Source organism: Akebia trifoliata, chromosome 15 (assembly GCF_017979445.1).
Source record: "Akebia trifoliata isolate Shusen 1 chromosome 15, ASM1797944v1, whole genome shotgun sequence".
Taxonomy (NCBI): domain Eukaryota; kingdom Viridiplantae; phylum Streptophyta; class Magnoliopsida; order Ranunculales; family Lardizabalaceae; genus Akebia; species Akebia trifoliata.
The window spans coordinates 9,906,975-9,925,893 of NC_141389.1; the positions used below are offsets into that span (position 1 = coordinate 9,906,975).

An 18,919-nucleotide genomic window follows, 5' to 3' on the forward strand; every position below is an offset into this window, starting at 1 on the left:
AAAAGGGAAAATAGATCTATAAAATAACAAATCCAAAAAGAAAATTAGAATTTAAGAAGTACGCTAGCAGAGCAAGAAATCGAAAAACAAAACTCAAAACTGAATCGATCAATCCAAGATCCTTTCAATGAAAGCAGCATTTTTTTCCCCATTAATAGCTCATCAATTTCAGATTTGGATAAATTGGGGGAACAGTGACAAGTTCTTGGTTGATCTTGTCCACATGGCAAGGAAGAGGATTCGAGATCCAACCTTGCAATATGACAAGGTGATCGGCTCAGTCTATATTGGATCTGATTTGAGGTGTTCTTGATGGAATGAAATTGAAGAAAAAACAATTAAATAGAACACTACAACAAATGTGGAAATTAGGAACAGTTTGTAATTGTTCCTAAGACTGTCTGAAACAGCTGAAAGACCATCTCTTATCGAATCGTTGTTAGTGAATTTAAATGGCTGAAAGCCGTTCTAGATCTTAGGATTTAGAACAACTAAAAATCGTTCGAAATTTGCATTTATATAACAGAACACACTACAAAAAAAAATATATATTTTAGACATCGATTTAAAATCCGATGTCTATAAGACTGATGTCCTAAGTCTGAGTTTTTAGACATCAGTTACAAACCGATAACTAAATTTTAAAAAAAAAAAAAAAAAAATTAATTTTTTTTTCTACGCACCTATCACTCGCAATCAAAATAGACTCAAATAAAGAACATCGAGGGTCTCTATCGCACTAATTTATACACAAAAAGAGTTACACTGAGTCATAATTTACAAATCCAAAATTGGGCCCTAAGGGGACCAAGGGGCCACATGGCAATATAATGCCATCCTTCGAGATGAAGTGCTTCGACTCATCTGGTTTCTTCTTTCCCAGGGCTTTCACTCCAATCTTCTTCTCTTCCAACAACTTCGTGTCCTATAACAAACAAGAAACAAGTTTAATTAACAAAATAAATGTCTCTTTTAACACCAACTTTGTAGTCGAGTGATGTTGGATTAATCAAACAACTGAAAGTGTACACAGATTATGCTAGCACTTCTAGACCCCAAAAAAAACAACTTCAACAGTCTCACCAAACCTCAACATTGCACTTGTAAATCTTATAGAAGTAATTACAAAAGAAGTGTACATGTCCATGCTATATCCCAAATGAGCCCTAGATTACTCATGAACTTTTCAGAAATATAAACTTACCTCGGGTGGGCTTGTAATCTTAGTGATTTGATCTCCCAGAGAAACGACCGCCTGAACCAAGAACCCTTTTGATCTACGGATTGCTATGAACCCATACCTAGCAGCCTCGATCACAGCATCAAAACATACAATTACCTTGCTAAACTACATGTCAAAAATAAAACCATTACTAATATATAGGAAAAAAATTCTTAAAACTTCGAAACAATTAGTTAGAGTCGAATACCATATAACCCGAAACTAGTAAAGAATATATTTTACCAGACAAATTCATATATATGATAGACATGAATGATGAATTTGATAGAGAAAAGATTTGCAAGATATGTGATGAGATACACCATAGTATTGACATAGTGTACCTCATGCACGTTATTATAATGCATACACCTTAATCTCTATCAGAACTACCTTTCATTAACCCTCCTGGCTTCAGCATTTGCAGTCTCACCCTTCTTTGACAAACTAGACATGACTATTACATAGCCACCTCCCGCGATAGCTATCAATGGTAAAACAACACGATAAGAAGTGTTAGCTGCCATACCATTGAAAATCCTACTACGAATCCAGAAATTAATTGAGCAAGGTATCGCAAACAATGCCCTGTCTGCGATAACATACAAAATGATTAAAATACACACATTCAATACCATCAAGAAGTTATCCTTAGATATAAATTTTTTACGCATAATTAACGGCTACCTTATCACCTATTGCATCCTGAACAAGAATTGCATCACTCGAGATTCGAAAAAAGGATATTTTCATCTTTTGCTTCCATATCAAAGAAGTTAATATCTCTTTTCAAGACTGATTGAAGATACTTTACTCTCAAATAGGCTGTTTGTCTCTCCCCGGTTTGCATCCAACATGCTAATATCTAAAATTCCCTCAATAAACTAAAAGCAAGGCGTTCTGCAATGAAACAAGAAATTCAGATAAAATAAAATAAAAGGAGAAGCATAAAAATCCAGAATAGAAAAATAAAAAAAGGGTATGCCATGAGTTATCACGGACTGTAAACCTTTTCTCTAGTAGCATATATGTATCCTTCCAAGTTATTTTTGAGCTCTGCAGTTTTTCTACAGCCTGCATCCTTCTTATCCGGAATCTCCAATCTACGTTAAGCTTCAGACATAGCTATAATACTTATCTTTTGCTATGAGGGGCATGATAAAAGAGATCTAGCTCTTGTTTGGTGGTACCAACCTAGGTTGGTACGATTTTGATTAGGCCCCAAATTAAACAAAGTTGCATCCCTAATCTCCACTTCTCGAGGCATGGCGGCAATCATCTCACTAGTTCATCTAAGACTAGGGTGTGAATGGATAATCAAAAATCCGAATCAGATTCGAATTCGAACATTTTTATCTTTTCGAATCTTTATCAGATATAGATATTAACATATCGAATTTGATAATATCCATTCTAAAAAAACTTATATATAATATTGAAAGTGCATAAACAGAGTACTGAGGTAGCTTATGTAGCTTGCAAACTTTCCTGGTTAAAGACCTGAAAGCGCCCTCGATCCATGGGTTGCAAATCCATTTTTTTGGGTGATTAGCAGTCGCCACCTAATTATTATGGTCTAGGAACCAAATATTGACTCTAAATAGATAAAAACATTGATTTACAAAAGAACGGGTCCGGGGATCATGTTACGGGGTTGGAAGGTGTTAGGCACCAACCCCACCCGGCAAACGTCGGTCTCTACTTTTTCTCAAAAAAATTACATTGCTAAACTGACCTAAAAATAAATAAATAAAAAATACCTTTGTTACCTTGGGTGATTATGATGGCTAGTTCCCTCAGAGCTAACGGAGAACGTCTACGTATGAGTTTTCCTACTTTTTATTCGTTACTGTATCCACTTTTGATCTCCAAAATAAGGTATCCTCCTCTTAGATCTGAGTATTTTCTATTTTTTTTTTGATATTTTTTAAAGGGTTTTTAGGCACTTTTTGGGTAGAAAAAGGGGTTTGGGTGTTAGGCTGAGCCTTAAGCGTAATGTAAGCTCTAGGGATGTTTTGACGTTAGGGGTATTTTGGTAATTTAGTCATTTTTTAGCGATTTTTCTCGTAAAGCTTCTTTTTGTCTCACAGTGATGATATCTACATTTTTGGGTCATATTTTCTTAGCGTACCGTGGTTTCTAAAGTTTTGTTTGTTTGCAATACTTCATCTGAATTTCTGAAACATATCTAATATTAAAATAAAAAAAATTGGAATATTCATCCATCGTTGGGAACCGTCACAATCGGGTTGACGAGTTGATTAATCAGGTGTATGCAAAAATGAGGTGTCTACAGATGCACCTCTTTAGCAGAAGGTTGAAGCAAACTAGATAGCAAATCTATTTTGGTAGATAATGCGATATCTGAATGCCAAAGCTAGTGATAGTTCATTTTGCAGTTTGATTTAGCAATTCGTCGGGGCATTCGGATCCTTAAAAGTAAAACTCTCCCCGAACTAAAAGTTATCAGGCCCTCGAGCGCGAGCTCTCACTAATTGTGTTAGATTCTTGAATTTTGAAAAATTCTCCCTGACTAATGCAGAAGTGCACGTGTGTGCAATGGTGTGATGCTCATTGAGTATTCTATCAGATCATTGAGAATAAACTCTCCTAAATTAAAAAGAATGTCAGATTCTATAAATCTTCTCTCACTTACAATAATGATTCCAATTGAAGTGCACTTATGCAATGATATGAATTATAGCAAGTTTGAACAATTAGGTAATTGGAATCATAACATTATCAGAATCAAGTGATGTAGGAACTTCGTTAAATCCTTTTCGAAATTCTTTTTTTTTTTTTTTAGAGTTCGAAAAAGCTTGAGTCTCGTTTATCGGACTCGAGCTTATTGGAGCCACGCTTCTCGGGTTAAGGTTTGCAGGAACTTAAAAAATCCTATTCAAGTTGAAATCCTGTTTCTCGAACTCAAACTGAGGTTTACAGAAACTTAAACAATCCCATTAATTCATTCTATGATTCAAACAAAGCTAGAATCTCATTTCTCGGACTCTGGCTAAGGTTTACAGGAACTTAAACAATCCTGTTAATTTATTCTGTGATTCAAACAAAGCTGGAGTCTCGTTTCTCGGACTCTAGCTGAGGTTTACAAGAACTTAAACAATCCTGTTAATCCATTATATGATTCAAACAAAGCTGGAGTCATGTTTCTTGGACTCTGACTAAAGTTTATAGGAACTTAAACAATCCGATTAATTGATTCTATGATTTAAAAAAGTTGGAGTCTCGTTTCTCGGACTCGAACTTATTGGAGCCACGCTTCTCGGGCAGAGGTTTATAGGAACTCAAAAATTCCCGTTAATTCATTCTATGATTCAAACAAAGCTGGAGTCTCGTTTCTCGGACTCTGGTTAAGGTTTACGGGAACTTAAACAACCTCGTTAATTCATTTTATGATTCAAAAAAGTTGGAGTCTCATTTCTCGAACTTGAACTTATTGGAACCACGCTTCTTGGACTTGAATTAATTAAGGACTCGGTATTATTGAGCATAAAAATCGGGAGATTGGGCCTTTATTGGCTTATCATGCATCTGAATTCATAAATATCATTGGCCTTTACCGGACTTTGAAGCTTTTGAACAAGATTTTCTTTTTTATTATATGATTAAGAACAAAACTTTGGAATCACAATGACTTTCAAAAAATACTCCTAGTTTCAAGATTGACTTTAACTGGAACTTGACTACGAAACTGATGGAATGGATTGCACTTGAAAAATATAAACGAGCCATTATAAATTCTAATATATGACAGACAGAAGAATCGGCATTCCTTTAAATTTTCAAGACTCTTAAGATTATCATATGTGCAATAAAGAATTTGATCATTTTCTTTTTGAATTTTCTTTGAAAAATGCTTGAGCTAGACTTAAAATATTGATAATTATTAGATAGAAAATCTTCCTCTTCAAAGTAGTCGACGGTTTTACACTTTGTTTTAGCAAACACTTGGACAAGTAAACACTCTTAAAGATTTGATATCCTCAAGATGACTTCCGAGTTTCGTCAACTTCAACATTGTCTTGTCGGATGTGAGCTGTTGGCTGAAAAACAAATGTTGCAGCTTGAATAATTTTATGCCTTCTAGTAAACTTCCTTTTGAATTTTTCTTCTCAGTGAGATTTTTCTTTTTTCTTTTCTGTGTATCCTAATTTTTACCTAGGTCATCTTTTCAGGTTTTCAACCTAACAGGTTTTGCTTTTCTTTTTCTGAGGATGCCTTGATTTTTGCCGAGGTTGCCTTTTTTAGGTTTTCAACCTAGCAGACCTTCTTTTTTTATGGTTATGCCCTAACTTTTGCCTAAATCGCCCTTTCGGATTTTCAACTTAATGGACTTTTATTCTTCTTGATGATTTTGAATATTCAACTCGACAACTTATTAGTTCTTTCCACCTTAACCGAGTCAATTAACATTCAGGAGGACTTAATAAGTGGGCTTAAGACATGGTTTAGAAAGAAAACGTATAAGGCTCGACTTCCCAACATGCCCTTAGTCTGATATTCTCTTTTTTCTATCAATTCTTTTTTTTTTTTAATGCCCCAAGTTTAGCATTATTTTCTTTTCTGTAGATTCTTTTGACCTTTTTTTTTTCTAATGCTCCTAGTTTGGCATTCTTTTTTTTAAACTTTTCAATAGGGGATTTTTCTTATGGAAGACACTTTTCTTAAAAGAATACATTTTTTTGCTTGACTGGGCCTGAAGTAACTTCCCAGGTTGCCTACATACCCCAAATATTTCTTTTCTCTTTTGGGATCAGGTCAAAACGTAGTTCATACAAGACTTCTCTCCCGAAATTGGTAAGTGTGATTTAGAAATAAGAAGCTATTGATTTTTTTTTAAAGGCTGCGAGGGGACTAAAGAAGGTTATCTTTTTCTTGGTAAGATAGGAAAATAATTCGATCAAAGGAGCCCTCCTTTAGTGAAATGCTAATTGATTTGGTCAAGGTTCTAGGAACTCGATGTCTTGATTGCTCTGTCGAGTAAGGTCTTCTTTTGAAAAGGAGTAATCTTCAGTCTTCTTCTACGAAATTAAGTTTGATTGAGTTCTTTGTATTTGCCATTGACTCGTTCAATACTTTCAGAACTTCGAAAAAATCTCTTATATTCTTTTCTAATGAGAATTCTTCTCTTAAGTGAAAAACATGATGAATCCCTTCTTGCGGATCTTAGCACCTTTGTTGATAGTTTCAACTACATCACTCTTGACCGATAATCTTTGACTTTGAAGGTCACCCTCGACTTTATGCCTTGATGCAATCTGTCCTCATGAGACCATGCAAAAACGTTGTTGAACTTCTCAAGTAAAATTATTATTCTCTCATATTCCCCTAAGAATAATGTAGTACCCATTTGCCTTTTAAGTGTACTCGTTAATTCCAATATTTATCAAATTTGATTAGTGAGCTTTGAGGCATTCCTCATGTCAAATTTTATGTTCATATCATTATTGCACGCATGATAATCAAAAGCTTCTTTATTTATTGGAATAATAAAAAAAAAACGTAGACTGACAAACTTGACTGAAGTCCAAAAAAAATTTAAAATAAAAAAAACTTAACATAGTCAAAATGACTAACTGAACTCAAAGACTGACGCAACTAAAGCTAAAAAGAAAACTTAAAGAGAGACCATCATTCTAAATGGAAGGACACAATTCTAGGGTCTATGCCACTTTGGATATCTTCGATGGGTAACTTGAATTCGTCTGCTTTTGCTTCTCTTCATATTCTGATTCGAGCTTGTCATATGCTGAACAACCCGCTGCTTCAATAATCTCTCTATTCTTTAGTTCTGTTATTACCTTAGGGTAGGTAGACTCATTCTGGCATGGAGAGGATGCACTTTAAAACCAATGAAGGAAATTGGGTCAACTGATTCGGGTTTGGATATGGATATTAGGTTCAAAGTAGGAGGGGGTTGATTTTGAAATGTAGGCAAAATGTTAGTTTTAACATTGGGCGCGATAAAAGCGGGTATGATGACCTTTCCTCACTTAATAAGGTCTTGAATAGTATGATGGAGAGTAATGCACCTATCAAGAACATGGCCGGACATCTGATAAAATTCACAAAATTGCCCATTGTCCAAGTTTGGAGGAAGAGGATTGGACAAAGGCTTTGGTTGTAATGGTGTCAACAACTCCTTTTTCATCAACTTTTGATAGACGACACTAAGGGGCATTCCAAGATTAGCGAATTGTCTCTTAGGCTTAGCTTGTAAGGATTGAGTGGCTTGAGCTAGTACGAAAGAGGTGTTGGTTACTTGTAAAGAATTAGCACTGGGTTTGAAATGTTTGGGTTTTGACTCAGACAAGTTACCAAAAAATCCAGAAGAGTAGACATCTTCAACTTGATTTCCAGCCTCGAAGTGGAACTGAAAAGTGAAAAGGTACTGAGGCATCAAGTACTTGGCATAATTTGGAGTAAGATTTCTGAGGATGATCTTGATTTGTTCCTTCTCTTGAGATCGATCCCACAATTGAACGGCTTTGGCTCTCCATTGAATAACGAACTCAGTGAAAGTTTCCCCGAACTTTTGTTTGGTAGTTTCTAAATCTCTTCTTGTGAGTTCAATGTCCGTGTTGAATAAATACCGACCAATAAACTCTTTTATCAATTCATGTCACGTTCTTACCCGAGATGAGTCCAATGACATTAGCCAGCGCAGGACAAGACCTGTAAAGGTTCTTTGAAACAGTTGTGACATCTGTTCTTAACTCAAACCCTGAAATTGCATGATACCGACATACACTTTCAAGTGAGTCCTAGGACATCCAATCCCATCAAACTTCTCTATGTCTGGCATTGTGAACTTCTCTAGCAGATGGACCATGGGAAATAATGTCATTGCCCCTAATCCCAAAATAAGATCGTCGAGGTCTTTGATATTCTTCAAGGCGGTTTCAACTTGAGTTATTCGATGAGCTAAGACAAGGTCGACAAGTAATTGATTATCCTCCTGGTCTTCGATGAGATCAAACACAGCCTGGGGTTCTATACCTTTATCTTTTTTCTTTTCAGTCTTCAAGACTTCAATTTGTGCTTAAACAAAAGTAATAATTTGTGCTTGAAAAGATTCCAAAATCTGACGAAGCGTTATTTCATCCATGGTACTTGTTTCTTCTTGTTGCAAAGACTGACTACTTGGACTTGACAATGGTACTCTGAAAAGACAACTTTTTTCACGGACCCAAAATGGTACAGATGGTGGTTTAGAACGTTTAGGAGCCATTATTACCTGATTGGAAGTAAACCAAGGTTAACCATTGACTCTAAATATTTGACTCTTAACCACATGATCAAAATTTTGATATAAATTAGCCCAAGTCCGGTGGGAAATATCGAATCCAAATGCACTATAAGTATATAGTGACAAAAAAAGTGAGAAAGGTTAGTCACGAGTCTATCCCTGATTGAGATTGAACCTTTGATCAGACAAAATAATTTGACCCTAAGATCGAATCTTTTTTGTATAAAATAGTCTGAATCTTTGATTGTAAAATCAATTGGTTGAACCGGTTTAGTGTTGATCAGTTTGATGCATTTGTCAATTGGGCCAATTGATTTACATTTCACACATTAGGTCGAACCGATATTACGGGTTTAGTTTGAACAGTCTGGACCGATCCACCCACTTACTTATTGATCGAATTGAATAGAACCCGGGAACACCCATAATCAGTTCGGGTCGTGACTTATAAGAAGATTCCTAGACTCTAGGTTTACTACGTGCAATGTAATTTGTATGGCCACCATTGCCCAAGTGCACCTATATACCTCTCGAATGTACTCAATCGGACGGTACGTGGTGACTTGGTTTGATATACCGTATATGTGATAATCTAAGACTCCAACCCAAATATCTGAAGTCGAAATCAGCCAGTTTAATTCCTAGTTGAGAAGTAGCGCACAATGCTGAGCAAAGGCACTCTTAAGTCACCTCTCGTCTAGAATAAACGTCGTCTATCCCCCTAGTATTGTAATACAGTAGGACAGGATCTCACTTAGGCACTGATTTTAACCAAGAAGTGCAGGTGGTAAATTTAGATTAGCTTTGATATACCATATAAGTACAAGTCTAGGATTGCAACTTTCATAAATGATTTAACATCTCGCGAGGGGACCGACCACGTACTAGTACTACATTGACAATTGGAACATGACTTTGCAGCTTACAATAGGACAAAAGCTCAAGTCGCTCCAGCATGGATGCATCGATATACCTTTCAGAATCACCTGATCAAATGGTACTGATGCCCCAGTTTTGTATACCTTAAGGTACATGACTGGAGTTGTGGTTTTCATGAATGACGTCGCGCCTCACTAGGAAACCAAACCACGCACTAGTGCCACGTTGGCTAGAAGGGACATGCAAGCGTGCAATGCAACAAAATAAACGTGTTAATGGTGTGTGCAAAGTAGGGTGGGGTGTGCCCGAAGTGTTTTTTTAATAAATGGACTCGTGGGCCAGATCAAATCATTAACATATGGAAATCAAATAAATGTTGATCAATAAATACAAGAACATCCGAAACTTCCAGTTCGAAATCAAAGTATGCACATCATAGAAATATATCAATTAGATCATGGCATATTAGGTAGACAATCAATCAAGGTAGAACAAAAGTGATCAATCAAAATAGCACACAAATAACCAATCATTGAGATAAGCACAGAAAAACCCTTTTTTTTTACATGAAATAAAAGCAAATGACTTTTTCTTTCTATGGTCCAATCAAGAATCACTTTGGGCGATCCAAAACAAATTGAAATTTCAATGAACATTGAATTGAGGATAAACCGATAGTTATAGAGATAAGGAGCAATGAATATATATATTTTGAAAGACATGCATAGCAAATCTTTGGAGAACGTAAGCTAACTTGAATAACTCATAAGGTTTCAAATTTTACTAAGGGTCATTAAGCCAACGTGCTCATCCCATCGATAATCAATACCATAGCCTTTTAGATTTAATGGAAAAAAAAATGTGAATCAAAGAATACAATTTAATTTAAAAAAAAAAAAAAATACTTTGATCCAAGATTTTGAAAATGGGTGACTAAGAAATTTCATCAAAATCCCAAATTTAGAATCAAAATTCTATGATGAATTGTACAATTATGAAGGATAAAATTCTAAGAATTTTGAAAAATGATAAATTTTTACCATTGGATTTCAATTTTCAAATTGGGTGATCATAGCCATCAACTTTCAACATCGAAGATTAAGATCAAATTTTTTTTTTTAAATATGAGTTTTTTTCACGAAATCTAAAAGGCTACGGTGTCAAATTTCTAATTTAATGTTCCAAGTGGACCCAATGACACCTAGTAAGATTTAATATTTTACTAAGTGAGTCATGACAGCATGGCTCATAAAGTGAGTTTCAACTAAAAAAAAAAAAAAAAATTACTATTGTTATTGCTAGCAACACACACAACTCACACATTTTTTATTATTTTTATTTTTAATGTGCTGCAACCATTAAACGCAATCAATTTTTTTTATGCATTGCTGGTAGCAACACCACTCACACCTGTATTTTTTTTATTTTATTTGATTTGATTCTTCTCCTCTTACATCACCTCATTCAAAATTGAACCCAAATCTGATTTTGTATTTTACCTTTCTTCCATCACTTTTGTATCAAACCCGTATGGAAAAGAGTTTTCTACACCAACTCCTAGGTTTCTTGAACAAGAATCTCAATGAGATTCTCCAAAACCCCAAAATCAACATTTTTTTTACTCATCAGACCCATTTGGACACAGGTTTTCCTCTAAAGATGAAAATTTCTTCCCTTTTCCATTGAGATATTCGATCAACGAGTTTGAATTAGGATCATCAATTGAAGACCTCATCTTCTCTCCAAGAACTAAATCAGGATTTTAAGATCATCGATTCAAGCACGCAGAGAGAGAGAGAGAGAAAGAGAGAGATGGAGAGACGTCTATCTCTGTTTGTTGCCCTCTTCTTTCTTCCATTAGAGAAGAAGATAAAAACAATAATAAAAAGTAAAAAACGTTTTCTACTAATGGCACACCACGCGTAAATGCTGTCTTTTTTTTTTTTGCAATTTTTTTCTTGGAATTCTCTCTTCATCACAAACAACATTAACAAAGACAATTTTTTTGTTTCTTAGCGCATCACTTACAAATAATTTATTTTCACAACTCGTTACCCATGCATAGTAACGTTCCAAAAAATTTTCTTAAAAAAAATTCATGACTCCCATCCCAACCACCATCATTCCATCCTCAATTCATGTCACTTTGAATCTTTCATTATTTAGGGGTCATCGAAAAGTGACCCTCAATTGGATAAAAAAACAAAAATACGATACCCAAAACCCAAACAAATGATCCACAATCAAACTGCAAAAAAAAATAAAAATAAACAAATAAAAAAAATTAGGTCAATTTGGCAATGCCTTAATATGTGGGATTTTTCAAGTTTGATCCTCTTAATCCCCAGTGGAATTGCCACTGAAAACGCCTTCGATCCGCGGGTTGTGGATCCCCTTTTTTGAGTGATTGGAAGTCGCCACTTAGTTATTATGATTTAGGAACCGAATATTGACTCTAAATAGATAAAAACATTGATGTACAAAAGAATGGGTCTGGAAATCACGTTACGGGGCTGGAAGGTATTATGCACCAACCCCGCCCAACAAACATCGATCTCTACTTTTTCCCAAAAAAATTACATTACTAAACTGACCTAAAAATAAATAAATAAATAATAACCTTTATTACCTTGGGTGACTGTGACAACTGGTTCCCTCAAAACTGACGGAAAGCGTCCTCGTATGAGTTTTTTTACTTTTTATTCGTCACTAGATCCGTTTCTGATCTCCAAGATGAAGTATCCTCCTCCTAGATCTGAGTATTTTCTTCTTTTTTTGATATTTTTTGAAGGGTTTATAGGTGTTTTTAGAGGGTTTCTGGGTGTTTTTTTAATAGAAAAGGGCTTTAGGTGTTAGGTAAGGCCTTAGGGCTTCAGAATTTAGGTTTTGGGAAAGCTGAGGGGTGTTTCTAACCTCTCTTTCCTAGAGTTTCTCTTGACCTGTGAGATTGGATTATGGAAGCTCCTATTTATAAATTTTTTTGGGAACTTTCAAGTTTGACAAGGTTTCTTTTAGATAAGGTGAATTAAGATTTTAATTCTTACGTACAATGAAAAAATATTTTTTAAATTTTTTGAGTCCTCAAATAGAGGAATCTTTTAATAAATATCAGGTGGGCTCCCACTTAAATAAATGGGCCACCACTTAAAATTTGGCATGTAACTTAATTAATTGGTTTTAATTGTTTAAAAATTTTAATTTAATTTATTAAGATTTTACTTTACGTTAATTAATATTTTAATTATTAATTTCGAAATTTTAAATTTTTAGGATTAAAAAATTATCATTTTACCCCCGAAGAGGACTTTAGTGTTGAGAGGTCGTTTTTCGATGTTTTGAGATATTTTGAAATTAATTTTCGTAAGGAATTCAATGGGAATATCGGTTTGTTTCACTTATGGATTTTTGACGCAAAATTATATGAATTTTTTTCTAATTTTATTGAATTTTGTGAAAATTGACGAAACAGTTTATTTGATTTTAATTTACTATTTTATGTGTTCGAAAAGATTTTCTTAAATGTAATGTATGCTCTACGGATGTTTTGACATTAGGGGTATTTTGGTAATTTAGTTATTTCTAACGATTTTTCTAGTAAAACTTCTTTTTGTCTCACAATAATGATTTCTACGTTTTTTGTCATATTTTCCTATCGTAGCGTAGTTTCTAAAATTTTGTTTGTTTGAAATACCTCATCCAAATTTCTGAAACATATCTAGTAACAAAATAAAGAAAATTAGAATATTCATCCATCATTAGGAACCGTCGTAATCGGGTTAATGAATTGATTAATCAGGCGTATGCAAAAATAGGATGTCTACAAGACCCCTTTCGCAAAAACTGGACTTCAGGAATTGCAACTCCTTGACACCTTTGCCCATAAGTCTCTAATTCGCTTTGTACGGTAGACACTTCCAGCCCAAATTTCTTGACCTGTAAGATAGGGTTTGGAATTATCATCGAAGGCTAAAATTATGGGATACTAAATTGATGATTTTAAATTTTCAACTTCATGTATCATAATTGCATCAAGAATATTTTTAAAACATAGCTAGATTCTTTAATTATTCACTATTCAGAAATTGTCAGACAACATCAGTATGAAGTTATCATGGAGTCTGTCTTCATCTTAAAGTAGAGAGGTAGAGTTATGGCTTGTTAAAGTTATGTAACTAGAGATTGTATTTTGCACTTATGTTTTAGGGAGAATGGGAGTCGTCATATAATTATACCTGAATGCAAATATTTTCCTTTAGCAACCAAACAGAGATAGAGAGATTCATATATAACAATGAAGCAATTTAATCAACTAACATGCATTCATAACTCAGGAGAGAGACAGCTAAGTGACCCCAACCTCCAACTATCAAGTTTAGAGAACCTACGGCATGGCATGGCCAGATGATACATATTGGTAAAATGTATCCTTCTAAAAATCAATACTAGATAAACACGATAATGAGAAGGAGATATAACAAACGTTTAAGCACAGTTGAACAACATCTTCAAAATTTCAACTCAATACTGTTTTTTCTTTTTAGTTTAGATCACGTGGAAAAGATATTCCCTATAGATGTTTCACCGAGTAACCATAACATAGGCATTGAGCTAACACTACAAAAACTGAAGGAAGATGATAATAACTTTTAGTACATTCAACAAAGAGCTAAAATGTGCAGTATGGGTGCCATTTATGAGGATGTTGTGTTCATAAAAGAATTATAGATCTACCACATTTAATCTTCAAAACCTTGAAAACACCAAGAGATATATGCAGGCACATGGTGAGCATATCATAAAAGTTTAATACAAAGGAGTATCATATTTCTCCTTCCACATTGACTATACAAGTTTAAATATACAGGTGTAGCCATAGCAGTTCCACCAAAAAGTTGAAATAAATAAGGTTTAGACAAGTACCTGAGAAACAATGGAACCTATTCCTACCACTGTAAGAATTTCTGAAAATTGGTTCTTGTTGAATCCAAAAGCCGACTTCAGATAATACTGCAAAGGAAATTATGTCCATGTCAAAACAATTTATGGATTTCAGGTGACTTACTACTTTCTTATCTTAAGAATGGAGTACAATTTTGCATATCTGCAAGATAAGTCATCATTGGCAACATTGAAGTAATAATGATCAGCCCAACTGAATTCGGCTACCATTGGGTTGACAATTTAATTGAGAATGCAAGATCAAAAAACCCAATAATAAACACACCCCATAGATAAATTCATGTTTTTAATGCTTATTTTACTTGTAATCTTGGTGTTCTCTGCTTTAACAGTTTCAACCACAAAAAGATTTCTAGAAAAACACTACCGTTTAAAACTCAAACAAGCTAAGTATGAAGCCTTAGGTAATGATGGAGAATCTTCCGTTACGAAACTAAAACAACATGTTACAAAATCTTGGATGATGGCTCATACTTGTTGCCCTCAGTTTATGATGGGGCATTGGGTGACATGCACTGCTCTAGGGGCATTTTGTGTCCTCAACACTTTGATCTTATAGGAATGAAGACTGCAATGGTGGTAATAAGCAAAGCTGTTCTGTTTTCTTCGATAATGTTTGTAAACCAAATTAGAAAGTTCTCATATGGTTGCCACTGGACCAAATCCAATGGAAATGTTATAAATAATGACTCAAGGTCAGATTGGAAGATCTGCCTCATTCACATATATATTCCAACTAACCCTTCATCACTATGAATTTAAAATCTCCAATTAGTATGTTGATGATTTAGTCCCACATTACCTACAAGTTCAATAGTAAAAAATAGGGCTAGGCATGAAACAAGGACAACCACTTACCAACGAAACCAACAGATACTTCCACGATTCATATATTCTTGTATTATGCAATCTATTATTTAAGAATAGGCAAGTTTCTTAAGAAAAGTCACTTCCCACACAAATTACCATCAAAATCATGACAAGCAATGTCCCCTGAATTGTAGCAGAAAATTCTAATACATCTATTAGATTAATCTCAATGGCTTGATGCCTTGAGCACAAAAACTAACTTGAAATTCTAAAAGAAGAAGATTGAACCAATGATGTGGACATATATTTATCAAAAGAAAAAGAAAACAAAACAAATTACAAGTGTGCATACATACTTCAGATGATGGTGCAAGTATGTATGACTTATTCACCCTATGAACATATATTTATGAGACCTATAAGACTAGAACAAGGTGAGCATCGTATAACCCACCCACCTTACCCCCACATTCAGTTCCCTCTCCCTTAGCTCTGACAATTTTATGGCCACTGAGCTATCTCACTCGCCATTCCCTAACTAATAATTCCAATTGAATGATTGGCTTGACGGGCCATAAAAGTTCTGCCTAGTAACTAAAATAAGTTCCATATGCACAAATGAAACCCATTTAGAACAGTGGAGTCGCCACTGAAAGCGTCCTCGATCCGCGGGGTGCGCGGATCCGCTTTTGACCCTTGATGTTTGGGAGTCGCCACCTAGTTATTACGGTCTAGAAACCGAACATTGACTCTAAAAGGCAAAAGAAACTAATCTACGAAAAATAAGAAACTGAGTCCGAGGATCATGTTATGGAGTTGGAAGGTGTTAGGCACCAACCCCGCCCGGCAAACACCGGTCTCTACTAATTTCCAAGTAGAACTATATTGCTAGAAAGACCTAATCAATAAAAAAATACTTACCTTTTCCGAACACAATGATTTTTTTTCCCTTAGATCTGATAGAACAACTTCTTGTACAGTATTCCTCGTTTTGTTCTGTCACCGGATCTAATTTCTGATCTCCAAGTTGAAGTATCTCTTTCTTAGATCTGAATTCTTCGGATTTGTTCATGGGTTTTGGGGTGTTTTGGAAGGGTTTCTAGGTATTTTTCAAGCTAAAATCGAAGTATGAGTGTTAGGTAAGAAGTTGGGACTTCAAAATTAGGGTTTTGGGAAGGTTGGGGAGGCTTCTTGACCTACTTTTCCCAGGGTTTATGATTTGATACTAAAATAGGGTGTGAGGACCTCTATTTATAGATTTTTTTAAGAGTTGATTTAGATAGCATTAGTGTTTGATTGTAATTCTTTTAGTTAAAGTTGTGTTTTAGTTAGACTTGTTTTAGGTAGAGTTGTGTTTTAATTAGAATTGTTTTAGGTGAAGTTGTGTTTTAGTTAGAACTCTATTAAATAAGAGAGTTATTATTTAATTAGAACTCTATTAGGATTTTTGACTTTTGGTCTTATTTGATTGACTTTAATATCTTGACTTTAGTTTTGCTTAATTGACTTTAATTTTGACTTAGTCTTACTTGATTGACTTTAATACCTTGACCTTAGTCTTGCTTGATTGACTTTAATTTTTTGGAAAACCCCCATTTATTATATCTTTAATTCTTTGGACCCCCAAATGGAGGGGTCCTTAAAGAAATATCTCACGAACCCTCAACAATTTTTCATGAGAGCCCGATTGATCGATTTCTTTGGTTCAAAATTTTAAATTAATTTCATTAATGTTTCACTTTAATTATTTAATGTTTTATTTATTAATTTCGAATTTTTTAATTATGAAAATTGTGAAATTATCGTTTTACCCCCGGAGAGGACTTTTCACGTTTTAAGTCAATTTTTTATGTTTTAGGATGTTTTAGAATCGATTTTTCATAAGGAATTCAATGGGACTATTGGTTTGTGTCATTTATGAAGTTTATTATGTGAAATGATTGTGAACTTTATGAAGGGCATTTTCGTAATTTTGTCAAATTCTGTGAAAATTGGTGAAATGATTTATTTGATTTCGGTTTGTTGTTTTATGTGTTTGAATAAGTTTTTCTAATTGTAACGTAGTTTCTAGGGTTGTTTTGATGTTAGGGGTATTTTGGTCAATTTTTAGTGATTTTTATCGTGAAGCTTCTTTTTGTCTGAAAAATGATGATTTCTATGTTTCTGGAGTCATGTTTTCCTAGCGTAGCGTGGTTTCTACAGTTTTATCAGTTCGAGATACCTCATCCAGATTTCTGAAACATATCTGGTAACAAAATAAAGCATTGGAATAATCATCCATCATTGGGAACCGTTGCAATCGGGTTGACGAGTTGATTAATCAGGCGAGTGCAAAAATGGGGTGTCTACATGGACATAACACGGAGTTGGGCACGACCGCTTGGCTCCTTTGGGGTTGCAAAGTCGCTAATTGGGCATGACTGCTTGGTTCTATTGGAGTTGCAAAGTTTTCACGACTCTACTCTGACATGATGGGCAGATCATAGAGTTGAGTGCGACTACTTGGTTCTATTGGGGTTGCAAAGTCTTTGCGACTCTACTCTAACTTGATGGGAAGAGTGTAGAGTTGGGCATGACCTTACTCTATCCTATGCAGGTAGAGCAGAATAGATTGTGCAGGTAGAGCAGAACAAGACTGTGCAGGTAGAGCGAAGCAGAGTAGAGCAAGACTGTACAACTAGAGCAGAGCAGAGCAGACTTTGTAGGTAGAACAGAATAGGACTGTGAAAGTAGAGCAGGACTGTATAGGTAGAGTAGAGCAGACTTTACAGGTAGAGCAGAGCAGGACTATGCAAGCAAAGCAGAGTAGAACTGTACAGGTAAAGTAGAGCAAAACTGTGCAGGTAAAACAAAATAGCACCGTGCAGGTAGAACATGACTGTGCAGGTAGAGTAGAGCAGATTGTGCAGGTAGAGTAGAGCAGGGTAGACAGAGATATCTTGCATGACAGAATAGCCTTGAGTGGCTTAAGGGTCTTGAATGGCTAATGTCCTTAGTGTCAACTCTATATTGAGAGGACGAGGGCTGAATAACCAAGACATCCTGAGCAACCACGAGGTTCCAAGGGAACATCGTTTCCTTAGAGAAAGAGCAGGGAACAATATTTTCATAAAGCAAAGTAAAGACATGAGAGTAGTATGATATTCTCGTAAGTGGATCTCGGCCTCACCAATCTCCACTGACGAGAAGGGGGCTAATTATAAAGGGTAAAATCAGTATTGGACACGTGGCGTAAATAAGATGAATATCAATGACTGATCACGTGATAATTAATACATATCTCGAGGCATTGATATATCATTGAGTAGATTTTTTGTTAAGATTGTAATCTTACCTAGAAACAGAAAGTCTTCTCATTTACTGGAGAATATTTATTTCTAGATAAGAAGAGATTTTAGAGAAGATCCTGATTGGATTTGACTTTTCTTTTAGGGTTTGTTTCTCTATTTATATAAGGGGTGAATCGGTAAAGGAAAATGGGGGCTCGGAGAAGTAAGAAAGTGGAGAAGAGGCTGGGGGCTTGTAAATCTTGTAATGGCTTAAAGAATAGTGGAATGGCTCTTCGGAGCCCGAGGACGTAATCCGATTTTGGGACGAACCCCATAAACAAATTTTGCTTCTTGTCTTCTCTCTCTCTCTTTCCCTTTTCTTTGATCATTTTTCTGTGTGACTTTTTATCATTATTTAGTACATCAAGAACTATGAAGATCAATTGTTAGGGGTAAATCTTGAGGAACCGACGCCATCTGAGATTTCGCTTCTACAATGGCGATCGAGGTCTC

General features: G+C 35.1%; 1 protein-coding gene across 10 annotated transcripts; it reads right to left on the minus strand.

Moving 5' to 3' along the window:
* Window positions 1–702: 702 nt before the first annotated feature.
* Window positions 703–15,768, minus strand: LOC147384285 (protein ADP-ribosyltransferase PARP3-like). 10 transcript variants are annotated; one of them, XM_086425577.1, is made up of 5 exons: window positions 14,289–15,768; window positions 13,240–13,301; window positions 1,616–1,706; window positions 1,205–1,343; window positions 703–925 (listed from the first exon to the last, which is right to left on the minus strand). In XM_086425577.1, exons 2-5 carry the CDS (start codon window positions 13,247–13,249, stop codon window positions 761–763), a joined length of 405 nt encoding a protein of 134 aa, XP_086281703.1. In that variant the 5' UTR covers window positions 13,250–13,301; window positions 14,289–15,768; the 3' UTR covers window positions 703–760. The 10 variants fall into 10 exon arrangements, 7 of the variants coding, with proteins under 7 accessions (XP_086281703.1, XP_086281702.1, XP_086281705.1 ...); XR_015172629.1 differs by lacking the exons at window positions 13,240–13,301; window positions 14,289–15,768 and adding an exon at window positions 11,998–12,424 and having other exon boundaries at window positions 1,205–1,348; XR_015172628.1 differs by lacking the exons at window positions 13,240–13,301; window positions 14,289–15,768 and adding an exon at window positions 1,910–2,985 and having other exon boundaries at window positions 1,205–1,348.
* Between the last annotated feature and the right edge of the window lie 3,151 nt (window positions 15,769–18,919).